Here is a 27203-nt window from a genome sequence, read left to right as displayed (position 1 = left end):
AGCACTGTTCAGGGCCGCATGCTCGCGCTTGTAGAAACGGCTGCGTCTGTAGTTTAGGCTGAAACGAAGTGTAGACGGGAAGCCAGCTACCTTTGTCTCTGTGAGTAGAGAGTAGAGTAGAGAACAGTGGAGCAAAGATAAAGTCAGCTAGCTTTGCGTCTACCCACTAGTGATTCTAATCAGAGCTCGGTGTTCTGCCGTCTCCTCCGCGCTCTAGTCTCCTCCTTTCGCTCAGTTTCAACCCGCATAGGACGCTAAACAAAACAGCGGAAGACGCGTTTCAAGCATCGTAGAACTGATGAAGAATAAATGTTTGGGCAAATTGTTAGGCCATTCTGTTGGACGCGTGAAATGTTATAGCGTCACAAGCGTTTAGCGGTAGTTGCATTTCGTGGCTGCACGGATATGCAATCGGTGTCCCGTAGTGTGTGTTTCCCGCTAAATTTGGCGGGGAAGCTGAATTGGTGTATAGGTCTCGTGACATCAGGTCGCGTGACGTCAACTTCCTCGCAAAATTTTGCGGGGAAACTAAATTTATGGGTAGGTCAAGGGACGTGATTTTTTTCGCTAAATCTAACGGGGAAACTGAATTGGTGTGGAGGTGATCTGACGTCCATTTTCCCGCTATATCTAGAGGGGAAACTTAATCCGGCTTCACATCAGCCGGTTTCCCGAAATCCGGAGCAACTAGCCACGCGACATGAAGTCATGTGACATCATTTTACTCGCTAGATTTGGCGGGGAAATTGAATTGCTCCTGAAGTCAAAGGAGACGTAAATTTTCCCAATAAATCTAGCGGGGAAGCTGAATTTGTGTAAGTCAAAGTGACGTCAAAGTGACGTCACTTTGTAATTTGCGCAGCGGTATTTGTAAGTCAAAGTGACGTCGTAGCGCAGAAAGCGAAATTGGTGTGTAGGTCTGTGACGTCCTATAGTGCAACACTGCTCGCGTTGCATTATGGGCTGAATTAGTGTTGAGGTCACGTCACCTCAATTTTTCTGCTAAATGTGGCGGAGAAACTTAATTTGGTTTCACAAAATTCGGAAACACAAGCCAAAGAACGTTTTACGTCAATATCAAGGGCTTAGTCCGAAATTCAGGAATACGATGCGTAGATGATTAATAAAATAAACATATATATCGAATGGCACCAGCGACGCTTATATCTCAGCCCCTCTGCCCGGAATCGTTACTTTCAGAGATTATTTCAAAGAAATGACCTTATTAAACAAATCTCCGCATCTAAAAAAAGTTTACTCAAGAAAAGAGTAACGATTTGTATGTTTGGGTGCCGTGTTTGCAAATATTTCAACTGTACACAAAACATATATACAAAGTACATTCGGCACTACCTCGTGCCGGCAAAGGCCTCTTTGATTTCAAAATAAATAATCTAATCATCGATTAGCTGAGAAAAGGTAGCGTCGAAATAATAAATGACAGAAGCACGTCGTCCTCATTTTGTATCTATTATATCATCACATGATCATCATCACTAGACGCGGCGCCGCGTGCCTCCATGGTACGGGCTGTTGCCTTTGTGCGGTGCCGCCGCTCTCTTGAACAATGATTATTATTATTATTATTATTATTAGTCAAGTCAAGGCAGGGGCTTGTGGGTCAAGTCCCACAAGTCCCTGCAGGCTTAGACGGCCCAATGATTGCACACTGTCATGTGCCTTGACGAATAAATATGATTAAATTATTATTATTTAGAAGTAAGGTGGAGGCATGCTGCAGGAAGTTACGAACCGTGCTCTATCCACTAAGACGTCCAAGTCGAGGAGCTAACAACTGACTTGACCTAGACTTTATAATGTAATTGTGCGTCGTCTGAAATCCGTAGGTGAGCATTCGATGACATTTGTTTTTCAGACGTGACACGAGCGTTCTTTTTTAAACCTTCACGGAGTTCCCGTGCGAGCAAGCGCCACCAAACAGACGCGGTTCATCGACATACAGTACCAGAGAAGCGTGAACAGTTTTGTAAACGGCCGAGTTTAAGGGTGTGGCAGCTATGTTGATTCGGTGCACAAAGGGCTTCCGCACACGAAACGATTTGGGGCGCTCGCAGCAAAAAGTCAGATGTTCGAAATTTGTATCCGATTTAACGCGCGCTTACGATTTCAGCGAGCCCACCAGCGAGGTTTCCGTGCGGCGTATTGGGAAATGCTCTGGGAGTAAGTCAGCGGTGCAATTTCGGCACTCTGGTGAGTTTTCACGAACGTCACATCGCTTGGTTCAGACAAGGGCTAGTCTTAGGTAAACAGGCCTCGGTGGTTCACGCGTTAGCTCCCAGATTGGCTTACCCGATACGCGTAAGAAAATGTGGGAACCGGTTAAAGGCTAACGCGTAGATCACAGGGTGCCCTCCTTTCTCTCACCTCATGAACCTGGCGATGTGACGTTCGTGTAAATGCGCGAACCAGAGCGCCGAGATCGGCCTGTTGACTTAAAGGGGCAATCAAGTGCTCAATGCAGAGGCTTGTTTTAATGGCATATTATTTATTGGGCTTCAGTCAATGTAAATGACCACTTCGAGACGACAAGACATTCTAGTAATCTCGCAGCAATAGAAATACAAGAGCACTATTTTATCTTTTCTTTTTTGGGAGGGGGGCATTTCTGTATCCCCACCACCTCCACAAAATTTGACTCATGAAAATAGTTCATTGCGTGGAGATTCCAAACGTTACCAGCATTGCACTTTTTAGGCGTGTTATGCTCTGTATTATTACAAAAGCTTTAAGTCTTTGGGTGCAAAAGACGTAATAGAGCAATTTATGTTTGAAACCGACGTTTGATGGCGTTCCCTGGTGTCTGCTGCAGGGCGCAGAAAGAGGGGCGTATGACAATCTTTGATTATATTACTAATCGAAAACTCACACGCCCCTGAGCGTAAGTTCGTGTTTGCTAGGGTGCTTAGGAGCCCGTAGATAGAGTTACTACCATAATTAGAGGATTTCAGGATCCACTTGACTGCCCCATTAACGGCTGTGCAAACAGGACACAGCAAATGCCGTGGATAATAAACAAGGCAAGCGCTCTTTTAAAAAAGTTGCACTGAGCGCGCGTTTTTTCAGTGATGACGTTAACCTACCCCGCGTCACTGTCGTCTACTTCGCTTTCTTGTTTTCAGAAGGTTGGGAACTGACAACAGTCAAGGCCTTGGCGACAGCCAGCAGAGCGTGTGAGTGGTTGTCTGGACGTACGTGACGAGCACACTCCCAGCCTTTGTCCAAGGACAAGGGCGGGAGGTAGCCTCCTCCTCCTCCTCCCCCCCCCCCCCCCCCCCCGGCAAAAAGGAACATATCGAAGCGGGCCGGAACCGGAAAAAAACCTACACTTCCGGTACAGCAATGCTGGTTGTAGAAACCGTGTTAAGCCTAGGGTGCCTACATGTTTCCGCTCCGCTTTAGGGTGGCGCTAACTTCTCGTATCCCTTTCCCAGATCCTCTCCCACCTCCATTTTTTCCCACTTCTTATTTGGCTAAACGTAAACAACGTTGAGTTTCTGTAGTCTCGACACACCGGCAACACTGTGGGGCCACTTCCGTGTCCGTTCATAAGAGGAGTCGGAGGCTCAGCGGGATGGCGTGGCTGTCGCTCTGTTTATTCGGATGTTTCGTATTTTGAGGTTGCGAGCAGGAAGCGTGCGTTGCTTTTACCGAAACGCGAATTCCCGCGTCAAAATGGAACGCCAAGACCGGCATTGAACGCCGAAATCACGCCGTCGGAACGGGAGCGGTGAGCACTCCCTAGCCCTAACGAGGATTAGCGGCTTAGTCCGAGCGCACGACCGGCGAGTGTGACAAAATGGTCGACGAAAACAGCGGAGGTTGCCATGGTAACGAGGTAGGCAACACTCGTTTGTCGGCAACAGGTACCACAAACGTTGTCGCCACCCTAAACAGCGGAGCGGCGGAAACATGTAGGCACCCGAGTTAAGACAACCCACAAGCGTTTCCTAACACACTGCCGGGTGCTAGGCAGCACGGCTTTCCTTCTCGCCTTTCCCATCAGCTTTTCCCCTTTCATGTTTTCGGAAGGATCGGGACCTCGTACGAATAACGGCAGCGGAGGCCTTAAAGGGGCCCTCCGGAGCTTTCTGCGATCGTCTGTTTATGTTGTTATATTGCGTAGTAGGTGCAAGCTAATATGTATACAAAGTTTTAGATTAAAAAACCGTTTATTAAGCAGATGGCAGAAGAAATATATCGGGACTATTTTCTCTTGGAAGACAATCCCCCATTCCCTGCCCATCGCTAAAACTTGACCAATGGAAATGCTGCATCTCGCGGTGAATGCGAACGTTATTATTGCGACATTTTTTAAGCTTGTTGTAAATTAGAGTTTGAGAAAAACGTAAACTGATTGTGGTGCGGGAAACATAGTCCACAATTATCGCTCCAAAACCAGCGAACTATGTTTTCTCCCTGCAAGCGTGTTGCTAGGGGGTGATGCATCGGCGCGTCGGCTCGTCTGCTTCCCGGGGCGTCCGCAGGCGTGCGTTTGCGGGACACGTGTTCCTTCTTCCCGTGGATCCCGACTCCGAAGCCAGCTTTGCGATCCTTCCACGTCAACGAGTCAAACTTTTCCTTGTCATCTGTGGAATGCGACTGCGTATTGCGGTAGCAGCGCGACGGTGCGGTGCGACGAACGACGACTGCCGAGCACGAAGTCCGGGCAGTCCGGGCTCCTTGACGAAGGTCCGCGCGTGTTCGAGAGATTCCTCCGCGGGTCGGCGGTCGGCCGCGTTGGTGACGCGCAGTGACGCCGGAATCCTTCGCTTGCTATTGGCTGGCACGTAAAGAGATGCCCCTCCCGTTTTCCGGGGTCATCTCAGAAAGGGGGGCGTGCCGGGGACTTTGAGAGCAATTTTAATAGGGAAATCCGCCGTGCATGACCGTAATTTTATGATTTTTAGGATCCCTAGGGCCTGTAGATTGAGTTACCGCCATAAATAGACCATCGCAGAACGCTCCGGAGGGCCCCTTTAACTTACAGTCTGAGCAAAATGTGTGAGTGACTGTGTCCAGGGACCGACGTCATGAGCACATTTCAAGGACGTAAGCGAACGCCCGCTTTCACCTACGACAGTAATCCTTCGAAAGCGAACCGGAACTTCCGGTCCCGGTTCGCTTTCGAACGAATGAACTTCACAGCGCGACTGTGTTTTTACCATTTCTGTGAACCGGAAGCGGAGGTAAAACCTACTCTTCCCTCCGGCAAAAGTCGTGCACGACACAAGTCCGAGGGAATCGTTTCCTGTGTGGAAAGACCTCAATCATGAGGTACTCGGCTGTGCATAACACGGTATTGTTGTTGACCGGCCTAGCAACGGGTTCACTAATTCACCGCCGGAAAGGATACGTCGATGAGGGCCACCATACTCCTGCAGATGTCCAGGGAGAACTCTTGAGGATTGCCGTCTGTAAGTTGAGGGTTACCAAGATGTCTTTCTCAGGCGAAGTCGACAGCAAGCGGTGAAAAGTGAAACTACGGTTGATGTCTGTAACGGGAGTTGCGTTTCCTCTCCTGCCTTCTCCGCTATTCAGATGAGTCGAGGAGGAGGACGCAGAAGAGGGAGTGCGACTCTTTTTGCGGACGCGAACCGCAGTTTAAACATATTCGACACTGCGTGAGGAGACGCCCAGAGCTCTTCTTGAAAGAGGTCAAATGGAACAAAAACCAAGCGTTCTCAAATGGCCCGTCTGCTTCTTGCACTAGGGTTGCGGTGATATCAGAACACCAAGTTTTTATTGTCGGATTGAAAAAAAAAAAGAGTGTGTAGACTTCCAGGCATCTAGAATTGAACTATACCCACTATCCTTCTAATCAAAACTAACCATAGCTCGGCGTCGTTCTGACGTTACTGCAACTCCTGCTCAAGAACAAGACGACTTGCTCTCCGCATAAATCAAACAACCGTTCACAGATGAACGTACTATGCTCTGTAATACAGCACCTCCATTTTTTTTACCTGAATCATTGCCCACCCTTTGAAATATGTTATGTTTTAAATGTTTGGGCTCTATAAAGACACGTTTTTTTTTTCTGCGTATATAAAGCCTTTAAAAAAAACAATATTTGAATGTAACTGAACAAAGTTGTAGGTTTAGAATACATTAAAAAATCATCAATACACCGGTTTTAGTAATAAATTTGGTGAACCTGCTTTAGAGCAGAACGTAATGGCGCAAGTGAGCTGGTGTATACTAAACATTTAGGCTTTGATTTAATTTGCTGGAGCACTATATATCTTGCCGACGCAAAGTTTGGTTAAACATTTTTATTGGAGAAGTGTATTTACTAAATGTATAATCGCGCCTATAGCGTAATATATCGAAGAATTCCTTTCTATAGTGAATAGAATCACAGTTATACCAACCCGAAACTATGGCAGAATAATCTCTTAATACCTCTTGAAATAGAAAAAAAAAAGGGCACAAAGCACTTTTACACTCAAAAGTTGTTTGCGTTATCTTTTGTGTTGTGAGTATGACTTTTTGTGTTCAGCGGTTTTGTAGCACTGTTATTGTGCGTGTATAAGGAGGATGATAAAATACATGCATTAGCCTAGTTCCAGACGTTGTCTGCCTTAATTTTTTTCTACCACTGCATACCTTTTCCTTCTTCTGCCACAGTATTGGGTAAATATTACTATGTTAAACTTTCACCTCCTTGATTGCACACTTGCTGAATTTTTGGTGCCAGCGTACTGTTTGAGCGAGCTGTAAAAATGTATAACCTATGATAACCCAAGGATCTTCGGTAACTTACAATTGTGCCAAGACCACAATTAGGCTAGATGAAGCAAGAAAAGAGTAGCATTACCTCTTTCAAAAACCTTCTTGAGTAGACTTTGAAGCGACTCGCAGCACACTTTCCCCTCATCGCCGGCAACTTCGTTAAACATTCGCTTGAGGTCTTCGTCGACTTCGATTTCTTCCTCTTCCTTGCTTCCTTCCCCACCGTCCACTTCGTTCTCATTTTCCGTCGGCTTTGCGCCGTCATCCTCTTTGTCAATAGGGCACACGTCAAAGATCTGCAGGGCATAAAACCCACAGACTAAGTCAATCATTTATGGCAGCCTTTTTACTACACACGGTCATAGCCTCCTCTATACTATCAAAGCCTTGCAGTTCGACAACGGAACCATAGAGTGCCCGGTCGCAGATTTGAAGTGCGAGGATCTGGTAGCACAGAGCATCAAAGTTCCATATCTCGGGGAACCTTAGGGGAACCTGGACGTCAGCGCACAGCTTTTGCAGCGGCGAGGACCCGAAACACACTTGTTCGCTCGGGAGAAGTGTGTTTCAGCGTCTCGCCGCAGTGGGGCGCCAGTCACGTGGCTCTCCTCTCATCCGTTGTCTGCCACTCCACCTTTTCCATTTCGGCGGCCGCTTCTCGTGGCGATCTGCCAGGCTTCGTCAGTATATAGGATGCTATGACTGGGTATTCTAGAACGCTGGTTGGTCGCAAGATAAATTTGCAAAAATAGGCTAGTAAAGTTAGGGCGATGAAACCTTTTACGAAGGTGTACTAGGTGGTACATTTATTATTCTTGAATTTCACGAGTGTAGGCTTCTAAAGAAATAATCAAAGCCTAAAATATCCTGCACAAAACGGAAATAAACCGTCTGGTTCATGGTGCTACTCTCACACGGTTCCATAGATGCTCCAATCTTCTGGAACTGCTACAGGTGTTATCTCAAAGTGTTCTTGTTTTATGTTTGAAATTTGTGCGTATCAGCGTCAACCGGGTTGTTATCGGTTTCCTTCCTGTACGCATTAATAACGGGATTTAAATGGATAAATTTTTTAAAATTTTTACAGACACATGCATTTATCAAACTCCAGTATAATAAATGAATCTCCTTAGGAGATATGTCCGAAAGGATTCATTCATTTGCGTTGATTAGATTATTTATACGAATTGTTTTACGTCCGAATATCGCTAGGAAGCACATTTTACACGGGGAGGGTACAAGGGATCCAATCCGCTTTGAATAAATCTCAGCAAAGAGCTTTTGTATGCTCTGACATTTAAGGCGGTGTTTTTTTTTTCTTTTTTTTTTATTTGCAAGGAGCTTACTTGTCTTAAAAAGTTACAATACAAAATAAATATTTAGCATATTATATACACCATTTTGTGCCCATAAAAAAAAAAAAGAAAACCTGTGTGCCGACGTTTAGAACGTTTGATTTAACTGGAACAACGAACCGGGGCGAACAAAAACGTTTGTAACTTCGACCTCGGTCCCTGTTTTGCCCAATAAAACACTGCAATGACCCACGGGAACGTGTTTTTTTCTTAAAGTTTTGTTGTCAAGAAAGATTAACTTAGAGCCATATAAATATTTTGTTAGTTAGTTGTAACATTTTATTGAGACAAGCATGCTTTTTATATATTTTTTGTTTAAACACGTATACCACACGGCCGCATCTTTGTGTTAAATAAAAGTATCCGAGTATTGCCAATAAATAAGCTCATTTATTGGCTCTATATCCGAGCATGCACAATCTTTATCTTCATCCTCTTTTTTTTGCGCATATTATTGTATAGTGCGGTACCACAGGACTCAATTGTGAACTGAAGGCCTTTCTGTGGTGCCACAACCCTCAGGTTTGAATAAAGACATTATTGTTATTATTGATTTTAAAATTTATTGAAAGTGGATTTTTTATCTGTTGCGCCCACGCTGTAGATACAATATCATTATTTACTCTACTACGTCGATTTCGTACTGCACCATATTATATCATCTCATAATATAAAAGAAAATAAGTGAGGAGGCTGAAGTATAATATAACAATGTCTGCATACCAACTAGCCCAAACTTCTACGCTAGTCAATATGACTCTATCTAGTCGTGTCGCATCGTTCGCCGTACTGTAAGAAGTGAAAATCTTACGGTGAGAAACCACCAGACAGCGGAAGTTTAATCAATAATTTCGCCGAGAGACTTCTCCTGACGGTGTCTCTTGGCGAAACTGTTGATTAAACTTCCGCTGTCTGGTGGTTTCTCACCGCTAGTTTTTTACTTGGTACAGTACGGGGAACGATGCGACACGACCAGATAGAGTCATATTGACTAGCGTAGAAGGACGCCGAAGAGTATTAAGTAATGCAGTCGCACTTCGAAGCGTTGTCTGTGTTTTAAAGCATTTAGTGAGTCGACGTTTCGGCCTGCTGTGTCTTACATCGTCCTTCAGCCTGAAGAAATTAGATCTTCCATCAAAACGTCTTGCGCTTATCCGGGGCTCAATAGAAGATTTCGTTCTTCATGACTTACAAAAACTACACCACGATTCAATATGGACAATTATTATTGCGTTTCATACACAAGGAAAGCAGAAAGGGCTATCACGTATACAAGGGCACAAAAGGTTACTGACCGCTGGCGGCTTCTCGATGATTCCGGGGGTTTCGTCGTGTTCCCTGCAGTCAGAGTAATTCATTCGGTTGGTAGATTAATTTGCTGCTACATATGGTTTTATTATTTCGCTAGTTTTGAAAAATAGTCTATGTACATCAGGTAAAATGTATGCTTACGGTGCTTTTCTTTCATCCTTAAAAATAAATGACAAACATCATAAGACACGAAACACTGAGGAAATAGGTTGAGATTAAAAAAGTAATCATAAACAAACAAATCTATTAAAGAAAAACAACGTTGATATGACTTCCGTGTCGCGAGCTGTAACCTCTGAAAACAGCGAGTATGAAAGTGCAGTGGCAAAACTATACATGTTTTAGCATCGTATTTATTATAAACAATTATAGACAATTACTGGGTTTTGTCAAAAAATTATACGCAACGCGTGGCTGGGCAATTTAGCGACTTTATGGATTGAATGATATTGCCGTTTTTGAATATTTTCCTCTTATTTGAACAAGGAGATTTATCGAATGGCTCCTCGTGTGCAACGCGTGCTTTCAACGAGTAAAAGGCGAGCTCATTACAGTTCGTAAATAGCCAACGGTGACGCCAGGATGTGAATGTTATACAGAGCAAAGCGGGTAAAAATGCGGGTGCATAAATGCTCATCATTACAGAAACGTTGCTTCTATAAAGACATGGAACTGGGAGAACAAACAGTTGTTTTGTTGCGCCGTTTTCTTTTTCAGGAAGGGATTTTTAGGCGCAGTTATTAAAACCTTTTAAAAACCTCGTCAAGCTATATTGGCCGTCGCTATTGTTTGGATGCGAAGTGTATTATTGGATCCGAGACTCGTCGCCGAGTTTCGAACTCAGCCGAGTAAACGCCGAACCGTGACGTCACGCAGCCCTTGTGTCCAATAGATGTTCCAAGTGGACACCCAAACAATGGAGGAACTCTGATAATAGCTGAAGCAGCTCCTACGTGGATTACGCGAACGTTGGAAAATGGTCTATTCGAGAAATAAATTGCGGTTAAGAATTGATTTTTCTTTTACACTCAGGCCTGCGTTTAGATTGCTAAAGTTTATAAGTTCAAAGAATTGCTTAAAGGGACCATGAAATGACCTTTTTACTTTTTACAGACAACTTTTACATTAAACCGTCAATGTTCACTGAATGCCGAACAGGCATCCGTTTTCGTCTCGGTTTATTAACTTCTACACAAAAAAATTATTGAAATATCGACTTTTTCATTCTCTCCAACTGACCGCAAAACAAGCCGTGACGTAAACCGTTTCCGGAACCGGAAGTTCTCTCGGCAATAGGAGAATGGGAGTGTTAGCGGCAACGAGTTGGGGTGTGCCGGTAGGTTTTACTGCGCTGATGTCACCGACGTATTTCCTGAATCGGCGCCTCTCATCGCCGCATCGCAGCTGAGCGAAATTCAATGAGATATGTTGCGCTACAGCGACAGCATGGGACTAGTCCCATACGCCGGTATGCCTGTTGGGAAGTGCAGCGAGTCTTCCGGTGAAGACTCCAGAAGTCAACCACCCTGTCATTGTTGGCAGAAGGGCCGGCCCGTGTCAGTCGTTTGCAAAGCGACGTAGATGGCGTTTTTCGCGGCCTCGGAGATGCAGGAGCGAGCCGACGTTAAAAAAGATACGTTTGAACTACGAGTGTCAGCAAGAGCCACGTAAATACCTGTTTACACTCGGAGCGGACGCGCGCGTTCGATGGAAGTGCTGTATTCGCGCTGTTTGTAAGCGCTTCGGGACCGTTCTTTTACGATTGCAACTCGATACTGACGCGACACTCGGCAAAGAAAGGTTGGACCGGGGTTGTACGTATACCTCCCACGAACTGTTATAGCTCGACAGTGACGTGTAGTCTGTCAGAATAAAAATGGCATACCAATAACAAAGTGTACATACCGTGTTACGAAGGTAATCCATACGGCGTTTATTTCAGCTCTATATCACACAAAACAAGAAGATAGAATCGACAAGAGTCCCTTTTCGACGAGTGTTCGTCAACACTGCCTCGGAAAACAAGGGGAAGAGATTGACCTCACCTCTTAATCTAGAATTGAGGTCAGTGATCAAACTATAATATGGGAAGGGTCCACAAGGGTCGCGCGGGCATATTTCATTTAGCACGCCAGCCGATCGTAGGCAGACGGTCTTGCGACGAAGCAACGCAGCGCCGAGTCGGAATGCCTGCTAGGCCTATACGCTTCGTCGGAGTCGGTGGATCCAGCGTTCTTGTTCGTCGTGGTCTGTTTTAAGTACTGTTTTCTTGCTGCTTGAAGTCGGCACGTGCGGGAAGAACACGTAGAAAAATAAACGTTCAGTCAGTCAGAGTTTTGAGAGGAAGGAAAACAAAGAAAATAAACGTTCGTCGGCCGCCGCCATTCAAGTAACTGTCGGCCCTGCCCTACTGCGCACGCGCAGTAGTTGCTTCGTTTACCACACGATAGATGGCGCTTGGCTCTCAGCATTATCAAATTTGGCAATTTTCGCCACACATCTCTAATTATGCTACAAAATGTGGATCTGAATATTATTTAACAAAACTTTTAGGAAACATTCGCCGGCTATTTATTGTTTACGATCGCGGAGCTGGTGAGGTAGGCTCTTACCCAATAGGCGACCTGGATTTGGCTGACGTGCTCCATTTCCGCGGATGCATCGTAGTGAACAGGCAAAGGAAGGAAGGCGCAAAAGAGTCCAGTTTTCTTTTAAAAGTTCTATAGCAAATAATTTTTTTTGGCTCCCTATTTTTGTGTTTTTGTGTTTCTTTTCACACCTTTTACGACGTGCGGTGGATGAAACTCGATTTTAAAATCATTTCATGGTCCCTTTAAGGCCCGTACAACCGAGACACCGAGGACATCGAAATGGCTAAATGACCGTACTACCAAAAGCTGGCTAACTCCTTGTCTGCTTGCTAACAAGTAAAATACGCGGCACATCAGTTATAATGACAAGAAAAGTGCCTGCAAATGTCATCTGCTGTATTAGTATCAGTTTACTGGTTTCATACTGGGGATAAATAACGATTGTTGCAGTAACAAAAAAAGTTAAGCGAGGAGCAGAGCTGCAAAACGAGAAACACTATTTTACGAATTTGCGAGTATTAGAGTAATTGCTCGACCAGAGTAGTTCGTGCAGGCACTGGAGGAATTATGCGTTGAAAACGGCAAGAATTAACGAGTCGTTGAAATTCAAGACACAATAGCGACTTGAATCGTATTCCAGCACTCTCGTTCAGCGGTGTTCGCACAAAAGAGAAATTCCGGGACGAACGTGCGTGACGTCAACAAAGGGTGTATTATAACTTCCTCCTCAACTTCATCACTCACACGGGCAAGGTGCCGGTGGGACGGACGTGCGCTCTAGAAGTTCAAACCTAGAAGTTTTCCACAAATGGCACCATCATTGAGGAATTTAGCGGCGTATACCGTAGACGCCAAAACGCTTTAACGACAAAATATTATTGAATACCATCTGATCCGCCGCCAAAACCCGGAGTGTTTCTACCGCCTGGGCATCCCACCGCCCCTCAGCCGCGGACCTGACGTCGCAGCGCCGCTTCGCCATAGTGCGACGATTTTATAATATGTGAAGGTTAGCGGAGAAATCCGCGGAGAAATCTGTTGGATATCTTGTTCCTTTGAGTAGGCCTCCCGCACCGAAGCTTTAAATTATCTACGGAGCCCTCGTTTCTGGTCCTGCAAGCCCACCTTATTTTGGCGCCAGAGGTTTTTTCTTTTCTGAAGTTTTTGTAGTGCTGAAGAACGCAAACTTTTTTTGCACACTAGATTTGACCTCGCAAAACGATCTAAAGTGATGCATTCATGCCACCACCACTAGATTACTACCATAGCCTCCTTTATTTTAAAAAGCCTTCAAATCGCGAAAAAAATGGCCGCTCTAAAGGGGAAAAGGGATCAGAGAAAGGGGTGCTCGCACGGGAGTCCTCGGGCAGCGCCAAACAATCCCCAGCGTTAAAATCCGAAAACATAAACAAGCTCCTTTTTTTTTTTGGCGAAAATCAAAAAAATGTTTTGTCGACCCTCCACTGCCATTTCTCGTTTCTCAGCGCGCCGGTAGCCTCTTTTCTTTTTCTCCGTTGTGGTTTGTTGTTATTTCACGAAGAGGCCACCGCGCCTCTTTTTTGGCGCTTGTTGAGGGACCACCCCCAGTAGTGGCTCTGAGCTATATAGCATATCGGTAACCGTTCGGCGCTGCTGCTCGCCTTTTCCTTGCAGGACGCGGCTCAATGTGGCTCCGTCGTGGAATTGACAGGCTTTCTAGAATAAATGAGGCCATGGTACCACTGAGGTCACGGCAATTTTATTATAATATTTTTTTTTTTTTGGCTTTGCAATGCACGAAACGATGTCTCCAAGCTCGCGCTCTTAGCGTTCTAGCCTTGACCTGTGGGACGGAAAGTTTGAACTCTGGCTATTTGTTTCCATTTTTTCCGTGATCACGTTCGGCCTCAGGGCGGGCCCGCTTTTACGCGCGTGACAGTTTCAAACCGATTCCGCCTAGAAGACAAGGCTTGCACATGACGTCATCGTTGGAGGGTCTCCGACCCGCCCTAAGCGGCAAATACGTGAAGCTCTACGGAAGGCCACAGGCGCGTCCGTCTTGGCGTCAACGCGGGCTAGCCTGGCGCTTGTTGTGGAATGCTTCACGACGTTTTCATTTAGGTGGAATCGTTCAAACGCGTAAGACGCTTTTTGCGCATCGCCCTACGGTCAACGCAGGAGGCCCGCCTTAAGAAGGAGATTCGAGTCGTACTTTGAGATGCTTTTCTTTTCGGTGTAGATTCTGAGCAGGAACTCTCCGGCCAAGTCCGGCTCTTCGGTGGCCGGGATGACGCAGAAGTTGCCCGGGAGGAGCAGGAACCGCTTCGTCACCTCCCGCGAAGGCCGGAACTCTTCGACCTCGGCCACCTTGGTGTTGTCCTCCAGGTACTCTTGGGTCAGCGGCACGGGACACGAGCAGGGATCCTCCACCTACCATCACATTTAAAAAATGTGCGGTACTCATTACAAGTAATGAAATTACGCAATAACTGGAATTCCATGTTTTCGGATAAATCCGAAAAACTCCAGAAAATACCCGCCAATAAAAATTTGGTCAATTCGGATTTACCCGATAAACTCCGAATTCTGTTGTGCCAACGCACCTTCCTCCCCCCCCAAAAAAAAATAAATAAACAATATATATATATATATAAAGACGGTGTTTTGCAATTAACTTTGAACAACGCACAGCGTCAATGGTCCCGAGAAAATGCCACCACAGTTATCTCTCAAATCTCGGATTGTTGAAAAACGGGGTCTTACCGCTTATCTCGTCAAGGCTCAGGGGGACATGTCATTGTAGTTTCGGGTCACGACGAAAGCCTCTGTATTGGTTTCCAGTCTGGGTCATACTATTTACGTTTTAAGAGGAAGGAGAGGTTGTGTTTTTGTAATAGTTAAAGCTACACAACCATAGAGATTGCATAAAGTGGGGAAAAGGGACAGTTGAAACTTTACCATTATACATCCTTTACCACTCCACCTCACGCGGCCGCGGCGTAGCATGGAATAGGATGGGATGAATATGTACTTCCCAGCAACTAACTCCAGGAGTTTACTTTTAAGATATCGACGTTTATCGGAGCCACAGATGTGTGCAACTTTTGCTGGGAGACAAATTAATATTGCCAACAGTGTTGCCAGATTGGGCTATTTATAGCCCAGTTTGAGCTATTTTTCTTTTTTGTCGTCGACATTTGGTGGTTGGCTATGTGGCTATTCTTTTATATTTCTAGAGAAGCTGCGAACTTTTCTCGAACCTCAGTTTCGTCGTCGACATTTGAGGTTCGACTAGTTAATTTTCGAACTCCTAATCAGTTTTGAAAAGAATTGTTTCTTTTTTGGCTAGTCGAGAGGAGAGAGAGAAAGGAGAAAGGCTTCAAACTTGTCCAAATTTCGTGATTTTCCTAATGCGCAGAGAAGCAATGTTTGCGGAGTTCAAAATAACGGTCTCTCCACAACTCAGTGGAGCAAGCCAAGCAAACAGATTGCACTTTTACCGCAGTCCCAGTAGCGTGTCTTCTACCCGGACGTAGACTGAGCCTTCCAAACGCTGCTTTGGTGCCTATTGTGAGAATCCTTAGGCACCCAAGTTTGTAAAAATAAGAAATCTGCGGTTTCACCGCTAAACCATTGACTACCTTCCAAATTTCAGTCGTTCCCCACCTCAAGAAAAGATAACGCAAACATAAATAGCGTGAGCCGAATGGGGGACACTCATATTCTACAGAAAGAATTTATTGGCTGTAGAATTAGTAACCCGTGTAGGCTGCACAAGTGTCTGCGAAAAGCTAAAATCTGTGCAGAAGTTTAAAAAAATCCTTACTCTCTGCGGAAATTGGGTTAAGGAAAGAGCAGTCGCTTGCCCAAACAATGTTTGGATAATTGAAGTGTCCCAAGGGTATTTACAGGCACATTTGGGAAGCGGACATGGATCGCGTTAACGACACTGTGAAGCTCGGCAACAAAATTGGCGATCTTTGTGAGAGGGCGATAGCAGACACCTGAAACATACTTGTTATAATTTATACATACAAAAACCCAAATTATCTCGAGGTCAGTGACCACATTAATACAGAATAACGAAATAAAATAGGCGACAGCAATGAGAACATCGCCTCCAGCCCTACTCTCTCTCTCTCTTGACGATATATTTTAAAGTGTTTTTTACAATGTTCAATTTCAGAGTTACGGATTTGCTTGTTAACCAGGTTTCGGTTAGAAAAAAAACTATGTCAGCACTAGATGAGTCGATTATTGAATACAAGTCGTACTTTTTGGCAACAACACTCATGATATTGGTAGACAGAACGGAAACGTTATCACAAGGCAAAGGTTGAAGATAACCATTAACCCCCGCGACATGCTATTGAAGATTTGTTATAAGGGAAGGATTTCCATTTACTTGGTCATCGGAGACAGGCGCGATATAATTGGTTTTAGTTGATAATTGAATACTGTTAATCAAGTGATCATAAATGTAGCACTCTCCGTTGACGAAAGCTTGTTATATCTCAGCCTGAAGGTTGAGTTTAGAGAGATACCAAATTAGACAAGTTTTTCTCCAGCCTGGCGCGTCGCGGGACAGAAGTCCTTATTGACCGGCGTGCCTGCAGATTTTAAATTTGAGCGGGAGGCTATATATGTTTCTCCCAGCTTATATGAAGAAAACTTCACAATGACAGGTCTATATCTTTTAACCGAGAAGGACCCGAGTCTATGCGCTCGCTTAAAGTCTCCTGGGGCAATTTGAAGGTTCACCGTACGTTGAAGCATGTCAACTATTCTATTTTCCGTTTCCGCCGATGTCTCTGATCTTGAATCGTCTACACCAAGGGTGGCCAGGCTGACCCGGCCTAAGAGCCCCAAATAAAACCACGAAACTTCCAAGAGCCGCGGGGGGAAGCAGGGGAGGGGGGGGGGGGCAAACTTTTTTTAGTACAATAAACGAAACTCAAACTACTTTCAATATACCCGAATCAAAAGCAGTCCAACTGTGCGTAAGGCAGCAGTAGCACAAGTCTACCGAACCGCAACCTATCTTTCAATTAAAAATACGTTCCATTTATCTTTTTGGGGAAGTGCTTCGTGTGACCGGGAGAGAGTGTGTATGTGTGTGTGTGTGTGTGTGGGGGGGGGGGGGGGGGTTAGGGTAGGGAGCCGCGAGCCGCACTTTAACGCGCGAAGAGCCGAAGCTTGGCCAGCCCTGGTCTACACCATAGAACAGCAGGTTTTCACGCCGTTATATACCGTCGAAGTCGTCCAAACGGTCATTCAGGGAGGCGTTCTCTCGCTCGATGGATTTTTTAAAAGGGCCAATTAAAGAAAAAAAAAAAAAAAAGAAACACAACGCAGACTGTTTTTTTTTTTGTTTAAGGGGTCTATACATATTTTTGACCTCGCCATTTTCCAAGCTTCTTTCATAGATTGAAAACTTGATTGGCCGTCCCAAGTGCATGGTGGAAAAGTGGACACTTCAGCTTTCTTACGGTGTAGATGGTTTAGATGAATCGCTTCTGCTTCAAACTAATATGATGCAGAGGCTAGCTCACTATTTGGATTTGGTACAGCCAGTTTGTTTCCAAAATGTATATGCGTATTTACAAACAAAATGCCGTCTCTCGTCCTCCGAATGACTTCCGGTTGCTTGGTAGACAAGACTGGCGAGTAATTGTGTAAGTGCTGGAATGCTGAAGGGTAAACAAAAAGCGACGAACTCAAGTATTATAGCTAAATCTTTCTGCTCTGCTATTCAACACAGTGGCGGTCCTAAGGGGGGGGGGGGGCGAAAGGGGCGACCGCCCCCCCCCCCCCCCCCCCCCCCCCCAATATCGATCGCTTTTTATAATCTTTTTTTATTTTACAGCCAAGCAAAAAGAGAGCACAGTCGGTCTTGATTGGAGGATCTGTGAGCTCGGACGACGTCTTCACATAGGGACGTAGGGAAGGAGACCCCTTTAAAAAGAGCAGACTCATTGGAGCGGGTGTGCTCTTTGAAATCTAATTTCGCCAAAAATGAATATGGTGTAAATATGGTGAAAGAAGTTTTGAAAATTACTTCATTACTTCAATTATTGCTCATTTTCATTAGGAACCTTTCACTGCACTTTTTATATTTGTTATATAAAACCCCAGTCCTACGACACCTTTCAATGGAAGGTAGTAACATTTGTGAATAAATAAAAAAAAGTATATGTAATGTTGTACGATTGTGCACGTGTCGAATGTATTCAGCGCTAAAGCTATATTGCGAGCAAAGGTTTACATGTTGCGCATTTCCGACTTGCAAACAGTGGGACTAATAAAAAAAAAAATCTTTATTCACAAAAAAGTGTGGTGGCTCTTTTTTTTGTTATTTTGGGCAACAATTTCGCCCCCCCCCCCCCTAAAACTAATGTCTGGGACCGCCACTGATTCAACACATAGCAGATGTTCCCACGCATTGATTATGCTGGGTGGTCTTGACACGTTCCTGGTCTATAGTTTCATTAAACACCACAGTTATGCTTTCCAATGTTCATTTTGCGCACTGCCTTGACTTCTGCTGGCTTTGCCTAGTAGCAGGAGATGCACTCTAAGAAATGATGCCTCTTTAGTGGTATACAAACGCTATTCCAGAGACTTGCAGCCTTGACTTCTGGAAACTGTTGCACTCGTAAGAATTGTTCGGTTAGAAGCGTGAATTTTGAGGTGCAAATGTGCAAATGAACAAGACATATTCACATTGGTAGAAATTATGGGAATTTGGTGAGCGAACCCAACAAGCCGTTTCTAACTTAGTAAAAATAATGGAAAATGAACTAAACAATATTAAAATGTAGCCATTACTATATATTACTGGGACATTTTGGCTTTTATTAGCACAATGGTCAGTACAGTCTAGAGAACATGTAATTGTTGAGCTGGGCATAAGACGAAAGGCGCGAATGTCGTTGAGTGAAGAAACCTTTTTTTTTCTGAAAATATTCGGTCCCAATTAACTAAGAATCTTTCGCTTACCTCATACAAAGCAAATCCTATGCTGCGAAACATTCCCTCCGTGGCCTCGAAGACACGCCGGTCCTTCTGGAGGAGGGCGACGATGACTGTGCATTCTCCATCTTCGTTGTCGTCGTCGGGCTCCTCCAGCGTGATCATGTACTGCGGGTTCGTGGCAAACTTCTCTGCGATTAGAGAAACGCGACGGGAGACTCAAGTACTGTTTGTTTAACGCCGGGGGAACCGGTAAGGGCGGCGCAAAGAGGGTCACGTAGAAATTATGGTATTTCTAGAGTCCGTTTCACTCTTAAACTTAGATCACGACCCATGAACGTGAATTCTCATTTTCATGCAAATTATGTGTCAATATCATTTGACCAATATATTATTAAATAAATGACCCAATGAATCAAATAATAAAGCAATCAATGCATCAATCTTCCAGCCGATCAATCATTAATCAATCAACAAAAGTAATCAGTCATTCAACCAACAAATAAATTAATCAATCAATCAGATTCAATCAACCAGACAATACATCAATCAATCAATCGACCAGTAATCAATCAATCAATCAATCAATCAATCGACCAGTAATCAATCAATCAATCAATCTTACTTCTGCCGCAGTCGACGCTATGCGGAGCACAAGTTTGTCTGCTTCTTTTGCAAGTGTTGTGGTGACGTCAGAATCCCGAGATCTGATTGGCTCTGATCGAAAGACAGTGGCTAGAATTCAAGGCAGCTTGCTTTGAGGTCTCCCCACTATTCTTCAATTAGAACCAATCAAAGCTCGGCGTTCTGACGTCACGTACCAGATTCACTGCAAAGGAAGCAGACGAACTTGAGCTCTGCACACGATCGAATACAGTCAATCATGCTGCGTCAAAAGGGCATCGTCACAAAGCTCATACTTCTTGTGCGTTTGCTATAACCGGCTAAACCCATCATAGAAAAGGTAAACATAACCAGCAAGGCGGCATTGAAAAAAAAAAAAAAAAAGGGTTCCAAATGCGGACAGCCACTTACCCATGTCACTGGGGCCTCCCCCGGCGTTGGAGCCCGGTACCCAGGCCCCTTCGAACGTTGACATCTCCCATCTTTTTGAGGCACTTTCGCCGGTCGTATGGCTGCTCAGGGTGTCAGGGCCCAGGTGGCAAATGTCGAGCAGTTGGAAGTGCTTTAGAAAGTCTTCCATGGACATCCTGTGGTAAGATGGCAGGCAGGTTCAAAGCTCGACGTTTATTTTCAAGCACTCCCCACGCAAAAACTCGTACATGCAAAGAGAGATGAACATAACATTGTGGACACGGGCAGGCGCGTGTCTGATTTCGTGTTCCCGCCGTGTTCGTCGTCTTTTTTTTTTACGCTTACAAGTTCCCTGAGCATCATGCATCAACTAGCCTAACCATTATATAGTCTCCGTGAATGTGGCAAACACACCAGTGTAATACTGGTTAGATATATTAGAAATATACACAAAATCTATGAAAACAGATTGTCGAGATCAGCGAGTCACATGTAATGCTATAACAACTGCAAGAAAATACATATACGTAAAACATTGACCATCGTGTGCTTTATTGTATTAAAACTTCAATGATGACGTGGTGTTTGCGCTCCTTTGCTAAGACAGTGATTCTCATACAAAAGTATTAAAAAAATATAAATTTTTTGTTTGTTTCAGAATTACATCTCAATTTACCGTTATAATAAAACTTTCCGTTACTGACAGTTATAATAGAACTTTCAGGTCCTAGCTCCAAACAGGGTGCCCTGTACTGATCTGGGACAGAGCAAAATCGTACAGGATGTATTATCTTTCAAGATACGCACGTGCGATAAGAAAAGCATATTGTAAAGAGCTTCCCATGCCAGTTCAACACATAGAATAAGAGAAAGTACAGAACGGGAAGACATAGAAGTTAACCTGCGTATTGTTCCAGTTGACTCTATACTGAGTGCCGGGGAAGTGAAATGGGGTGGTAAAAAGAGATGTGTAAAGAGGAGAGGAAGGTAACACTGGAAGGCCTAAAGGTTACAAAACTACGACGCTATCAACCCGCCTGTGTTCACGATTACCAAGGTTGATCCTAAGTAAGCAGAAGTCCACGTAACACATAAGCAGCCGGTAAGATAAATAAAATGAACAGCACAAAATAACGTACAAGGTGGCCACAGTAGACCTTACGCTGTAAAACGAACCGGGAAAATCAGCACCTGCATACAAAAAGCTCAAACTTTCACCGAGTGTGCATGAAGGTGGTGGATATTACCTACTAAAATTTCACGGCGTAGTTTTTCTTCTCTGAAAAATTAGACCAATAAACTTGCCAAACTCAATGGCGGACGTTTACGCAGACGATCGGGTAAGCGAGGAATGTAACTTGTGGCGCCATCATCCGATAGGCGCTGCGAGCAGACGACGCACTTTGTTGTCTGCTAGCTGAGCCTATCGGGAGATGGCGCCAAGGGTTACATTCATCGCTAACTCGGTCATCCGCGAAAACGCCCGCCATAGAGTTCGCCGAATTTGTTGGTGCAATATTTTTAGAGCGCAGCTCTTAGGCACCCGTTTCCGGCTTGAGCGGCGTCGGCGTCGCCGTGGCCGTCGCCGTCGCCGTCGGCGTAACCGCGCGGTGCATTATGGGTAAATTTTCCCGAAGGAACCCGAGGTCCTTCCGAGGTCCTCCCGAAGGAACCCGAGGTCCTTCGGGAGGACCTCGGGTTCCTTCGGGAGGACCTCGGAAGGACCTCGGGTTCCTTCGGGAGGGCCTCGGGAGGACCTCGGGCTCCTTCGGGAGGACCTCGGGAGGACCTCGGGTTCCTTCGGGAGGACCTAGGGGGGGGTCACGTGACGATGACGTCATCAGTGACAATGACGATGACGATGCGGATGCCGATGACGTCATCAGTGACGTCACTGATGACGTCATCAATGACGATGACGATGGCGATGCGGATGCCAATGACTTCATCGGCATCCGCATCGTCATCGTCATCATCACTGATGACGTCATCGTCACGTGACCCCCCCAGGACCTCGGGTTCCTTCGGGAGGACCTCGGAAGCACCTCGGGTTTCTTCGGGTGGACCTCGGAAGGACCTCGGGTTCCTTCGGGAGGACCTCGGACGGACTTCGGGTTCCTTAGGGAGGACCTCGGGAGCACCTCGGGTTCCTTCGGGAGGACCTAGGGGGGGGGGGGGTCACGTGACCTGGGGGGTCACGTGACGATTACGTCATCAGTGATGATGCCGATGCCGATGACGTCATGAATGACGTCACTGATGACGTCATCAATGACGTCACTGATGACGTCATCAGTCATGATGACGATGGCGATGCGGATGCCAATGACGTAATCGGCATCCGCATCGTCATCGTAATCATAACTGATGACGTCATCGTCACGTGACCCCCCAGGTCACGTGACCCCTCCCCCCCCGAGGTCACGTGATCTCCCAGGTCACGTGATCTCCCAGGTCACGTGACCCCCGAGGTCACGTGACCCCCCTTCCTTCCGAGGTCAACTGATCCCCCCAGTACCCTTCCCTCCTCCTCCTCAAGAGCTGCGCTCAAATTCGGCGTTACAGGGAGTTGTAAACGGCTTTCATTTTTTTACACGAATAAGACTACGTTTCGAAATGTAGGTGCCTATAGACCTTTCCAGCGGCAGTCTCGAACGAAGCGATTTACAGCGGGCGTCCCTGGTTTTGAGAGGGTACGTCAGTGTTGCCCGACTGCGCTGAGCTGTGGGTTTTGTAGTCAGGGGGCTGTGGCAGCCTGCGTAGGCGCGCTTCCCGGCGCTGGTGGAGGCTAAATTGCCGTGTTATATTTTTTATTTTGTGTTCTATGGCGAATAGAATTTCTCGGGGTTTTTAAGAATGCATTGTACTATTTTTTGGGAACAAAAATTAAGAAATAAAAGCTGTTTTGGTGAGTCCGTGCGCGACAGAACAAATGCAACCGGAAAATTTGTTTCATTTTATGTTGATTTTTTTACGGCACCGTACACTCAGCTGTGCCAATTTAGAAAGGTCTTAGCCGTCAAAAATATTTAACCACACAAGATATCGGAACTGCATGGATATTCCCCGCCCACACCATGAAATTCAACGAGTATCATCAATCGAACAACATATAGATATATTGTATGTACCCCACGGTGCCGCGTTATCCGAACAGGACTTGAGAAAGGTCTCGAATAACACAGCATGTCCAATATACAGTGCCGACGATCGCCAATAGTTACTCCACGACAACCGGACGGAATCCGGTGTGTTTTGGGGAACATCTAGAAGAGAGCTGCTTTTTCGCACAGCTTCAAAGCAAATGAACGAACGTGTCTATTTCGTCGCCACAACCCGGACCCGACCCTATCAACTATTTTTCGCGAAGACCCGGAACATAGCCGGGAAGGCTTTTTGGAGATTATCTCAACATGAATAATCCTCCAAGAACGTCGAACTGCCTGCGTCGCGGGCAGCTTGACGTTCGCTCTCTTCGTTCGTTTCCTGCGAAGGTCGAGTCCCTGGACTATTCCCTGGTTCTCACAGTGGAAGATAACACACAAAGGGTAAGCATCCTAAACAGGCGAATAAAGTAAAAACTTCCAAGAAAAGCCGGCCAACTCCGAATGCACAATGCAGGTGGGGAGTCACGCTGGCCGGGCTTCCACAGCTCAGGCGGGTGCCAGAAATTTCTGGCTGATAGGGGTCGCTCGATTCGCAAAATGGCGGCGGCCAGAGCGCTCTTTTTGGAAAGGTCTATATTTCCGGATCGCTTTACAGCGTAAAACCCACGGTGGCCGCACTATGGTATATAGGTGCCCCGGGATGAAGTGATTAATTCGGGTGCCCGATTCCCGACCCGCATTATTTGGACGAAGGGCATGCACGAAAGGAACCCTCTGGTGTGTCTTACCAAAACTCCCCGTCAGTTTTGATCACCAGTCCAAGCTCTTGTTTTTTCTCCTCGCTGACTTGCTCCCATTTTTTGGACCTGCGGAGCGTCGATGAACATTTCAAAACAACCATACAGAGTAGTACTATGGTGCCTGAAGCGCGTCTCCCACTGGTGTGTTTATAGCGTCCTATCCCGCCCATACATCGCGACATCGTGACTCCACTATGATGTCACCAGGCGGAAATCGAGGGACCACTCATTTGGATGTGGTGAACACACCGGTGTAACACTGGTTATATCAGTTGCCATGCCCAATGACCATTTCCATGCGTATCGCAAGTTCGTGTGCTTCTTGCACGGGGGTTGCGACGATGTCAGCACGCCAAACTATTATTTGCATCTTGAAAACAATGGTGGGTAGACTTCAAGCCATCTACCATTGATCTCTACACACTATTCTTTCAATTAAAACCAATCAGAGCTCGGCGTCGACCTGACGTCACCGCAATCTCTGCACAAAAAGCAGACGACTCGCTCTCTGCATGCAAAGAGAAAGAGAGAGAGAGGAGGATATAAGAGCGTACGGCGACGTCAGGGAACCGAGCAGTGGTTGGAAGGACAGCGGGAAGACGCCAATGCTGGCGCTGTCTTTGCATCTACTGGGAATATTGTGACGTCACGCCACGTCACACTGCGACGTTACGGCGCACCATGACGCTACGTGACACAATGACGTCACGTGGCGCTGCGACGTCACGTCAGAGAGGGACGTTACGTGACATTGCGGTATCACGTGGCACCGTGACGCGCGCAACGCTATGACGTCGTTACGTGACACCGGGATATAGATCAACACGGGCAGGAAAGATCCGTGACGGGTTCGCATATAAAGCCACGTAACGCATAGAAAGCCATGTAAAAACCATTCTGGTGGTATCCCATGCTGTCTGGTGGTAGTTAGTAGGAGAAAATTGGCCTAGAAGGGGCGGGAGGAATCATATGTTTGCCTCTTTAAACTTCGGCTAGGTGGCGCAAGCTACCGCCTGTTACAAATGGTATAGCCATTAACATCCATCCATCCATCCACGGTCGAACTGCTCATGCACCGTACAAAAGACACGGTGTTCGCCGCAGACATAATTACAGAATTATCTGAGGAACATATTTGTGGACACTTTTGTGTATGGCCAATAGAGAGTTTTAGGGAGGGAACCGTTTTTGCACATCCCTTACGGTACGATAGGCCCCGCATGCGCTACCGCAGAAGACTCTCCCATGCGCAGTTCGTACCTGACGGGCCATCGCGCACCGTATCGAATGTGCAAAAACGGTTCCCTAAAACACTCTACTGTCTGCAGACTGTCTTTTGTATGATGTATTTGCAGTGTGACGGCTGCTTAAGGCTATCGGCTTAAAAGTCGTTCCCGGGACTCACTTGTCTCCCCAGGGTCCCTTCCATTCCGAGCTGCCCCAAGGATTTCTCAGCCGTACCAGTTCGACGGTTCCGACGTCCGGCAGAGTCACCTGAAGACGTCCAGTACATGTCAAGCAATGAGTGCTCTATTACAACAGCGTTGCCTTATAGATATAATAATATTTATTTATTTTAACGGGCTCAAAAACAGCTAGTGATTCTTGAATGCGGTTTACAATAAATGTAAGACAACTATAAAATAAAAAAACCGACATATTTAAAACGACGCAAGTAATATTGCATCGAGATTAGAGCGAAATTTTGTTACATTACAAAATATTGCGAGGAGGGGACAACCACACTCGTTAAATGTGGACAGGCCTCAAGCACGTTGGAACCAGGTTTGCTTCGTACGTATATGCCCTTCAATCACGTCTAAACAGAGCTTTTGTGTGACCAATATGACCATCATACAAGGAAGAAACATGCCTCAGACACTGTACGCGGACTATCTTTTGTATGGTATATTAGTGGTGCGACCACGTCCTTAAGGGTACAGCCCTGGGATAAGCTGATTTAAATCCTTAAGGGTTATAAAGTTCTTAGTGCGTGTAGATTCCCCAAACTCATTAGTATTCTTTTTACCAGTGTAACGCTCGTATAAAAACCACCGACTCTCCAGCGCTTTGTCCGTGCACTTTTTTTAATCGTCCTTTCAGTGCTCTGTCCTTGCACTTCTCTTACTCGTCCTTTGTCAAATGTTTGCGCTGTTTTTACGTTTGAAGATGTTCAACCAACTCGCCCAACTTACCGCCTTGTTGTTCTCCTACAGAGTCGGCTCACCTTGTTGACGCCTGTCAGGCTGTACTCGTGCAGCACGGAGAGTCCCTTTCCACCTTTTTCTTCCTCCTGATGTTAGAAGAAATGTGAACACCAAGTTGAGGAGGAGAAGAAAATATGGTGCCATTCGTTTTTAATCAACCACATTAACGTCCATTACGGCAGAAAATCGTCCTCCGGACATATTGACACCTGGAAGCCTATGGCATGTGCTGGTTCGTCGTGACAAACGTATGCACGACATTTTTATAATGAAAACTTCACACCCTACGTTGTGAAAAAGACACCATGAAATCTCACTTTTAAGAGGTACTTGAAACCGCTTTTTCGGAAAAAGGAAATCATTCCACAATACCGCGCTGCCTTGATTGATATTGCATTTCCGAGTTTTTTTCCGTGTCATTTTGAATTTTGCGATTTATTTTAAATGGTGAGAAGCTATAACATTGCTGCTAGATGAGGTAACGCTACTACTACTATTACTACTAGTGCTACTACTACTACTACTACTACTACTACTACTACTGCTACTACTACTACTAATATTAAACTCCTCATTTCAATACATAAATGGAGGGCAGTGTATAAACAGCTTGACGGAGTCCCCTGCTCCCTTGCAGTCTCAAAATACAGAAGTCAAAACAAAGCAACAGCGTAAAGAAAAACAGGCAGAACACAAAATGGCTTGTTTAAGTGAATTTCCACTTCCTCCGAACACATTTCAGAACGCGCAGAATCCTGAATCATCCTCCGAATCTGCCCATCAACAAGCAATACATTTTATTGGTGTTGCGTTCTTTGAGGGACGTAAAGTATGTAATCACTCGATGAATAGGTTTTTTAAATAATTTTTTTAATCCTCATGCGTAATGAAGGTTGACTACCTGAGACCGCCAGTGATCACTACTTTAAAAAAATAGATTTTATATCTACTGATGAAGGTTGATAAACACAGGTCTACGAGACCCGTTTAAATGATGTTACTGCCTACCAAAAGCCACGGACAGTCAGGCTACCTAATCATCAATAAAACTCATATTTCTGCACCTACCCCATCTATAGGGCAACGTCTAAAA

At 45.5% G+C, this 27203-nt stretch overlaps 1 protein-coding gene across 1 annotated transcript in view; it reads right to left on the bottom strand.

Annotated features, from left to right (window-relative positions):
• The window catches only part of LOC8027919 (calpain-A), a 48034-nt gene that overhangs the window by 6146 nt on the left and 14685 nt on the right, over window positions 1-27203 (bottom strand). The window contains exons 5-13 of the mRNA XM_029986613.2: window positions 26131-26196; window positions 25309-25397; window positions 23892-23969; window positions 19997-20172; window positions 18989-19152; window positions 14202-14419; window positions 9404-9446; window positions 6839-7049; window positions 5375-5433 (exon numbers count right to left, since the gene is read on the bottom strand). Coding sequence (XP_029842473.2) covers window positions 5375-5433; window positions 6839-7049; window positions 9404-9446; window positions 14202-14419; window positions 18989-19152; window positions 19997-20172; window positions 23892-23969; window positions 25309-25397; window positions 26131-26196 — 1104 coding nt within the window. The remainder of the gene's footprint in view (window positions 1-5374; window positions 5434-6838; window positions 7050-9403; window positions 9447-14201; window positions 14420-18988; window positions 19153-19996; window positions 20173-23891; window positions 23970-25308; window positions 25398-26130; window positions 26197-27203) is intronic.

The sequence above is a fragment of the Ixodes scapularis genome, unplaced genomic scaffold (genome assembly GCF_016920785.2).
Source record: "Ixodes scapularis isolate PalLabHiFi unplaced genomic scaffold, ASM1692078v2 PGA_scaffold10__122_contigs__length_95168666, whole genome shotgun sequence".
NCBI lineage: Eukaryota > Metazoa > Arthropoda > Arachnida > Ixodida > Ixodidae > Ixodes > Ixodes scapularis.
This window is presented reverse-complemented; position numbering and strand designations above follow the sequence as displayed.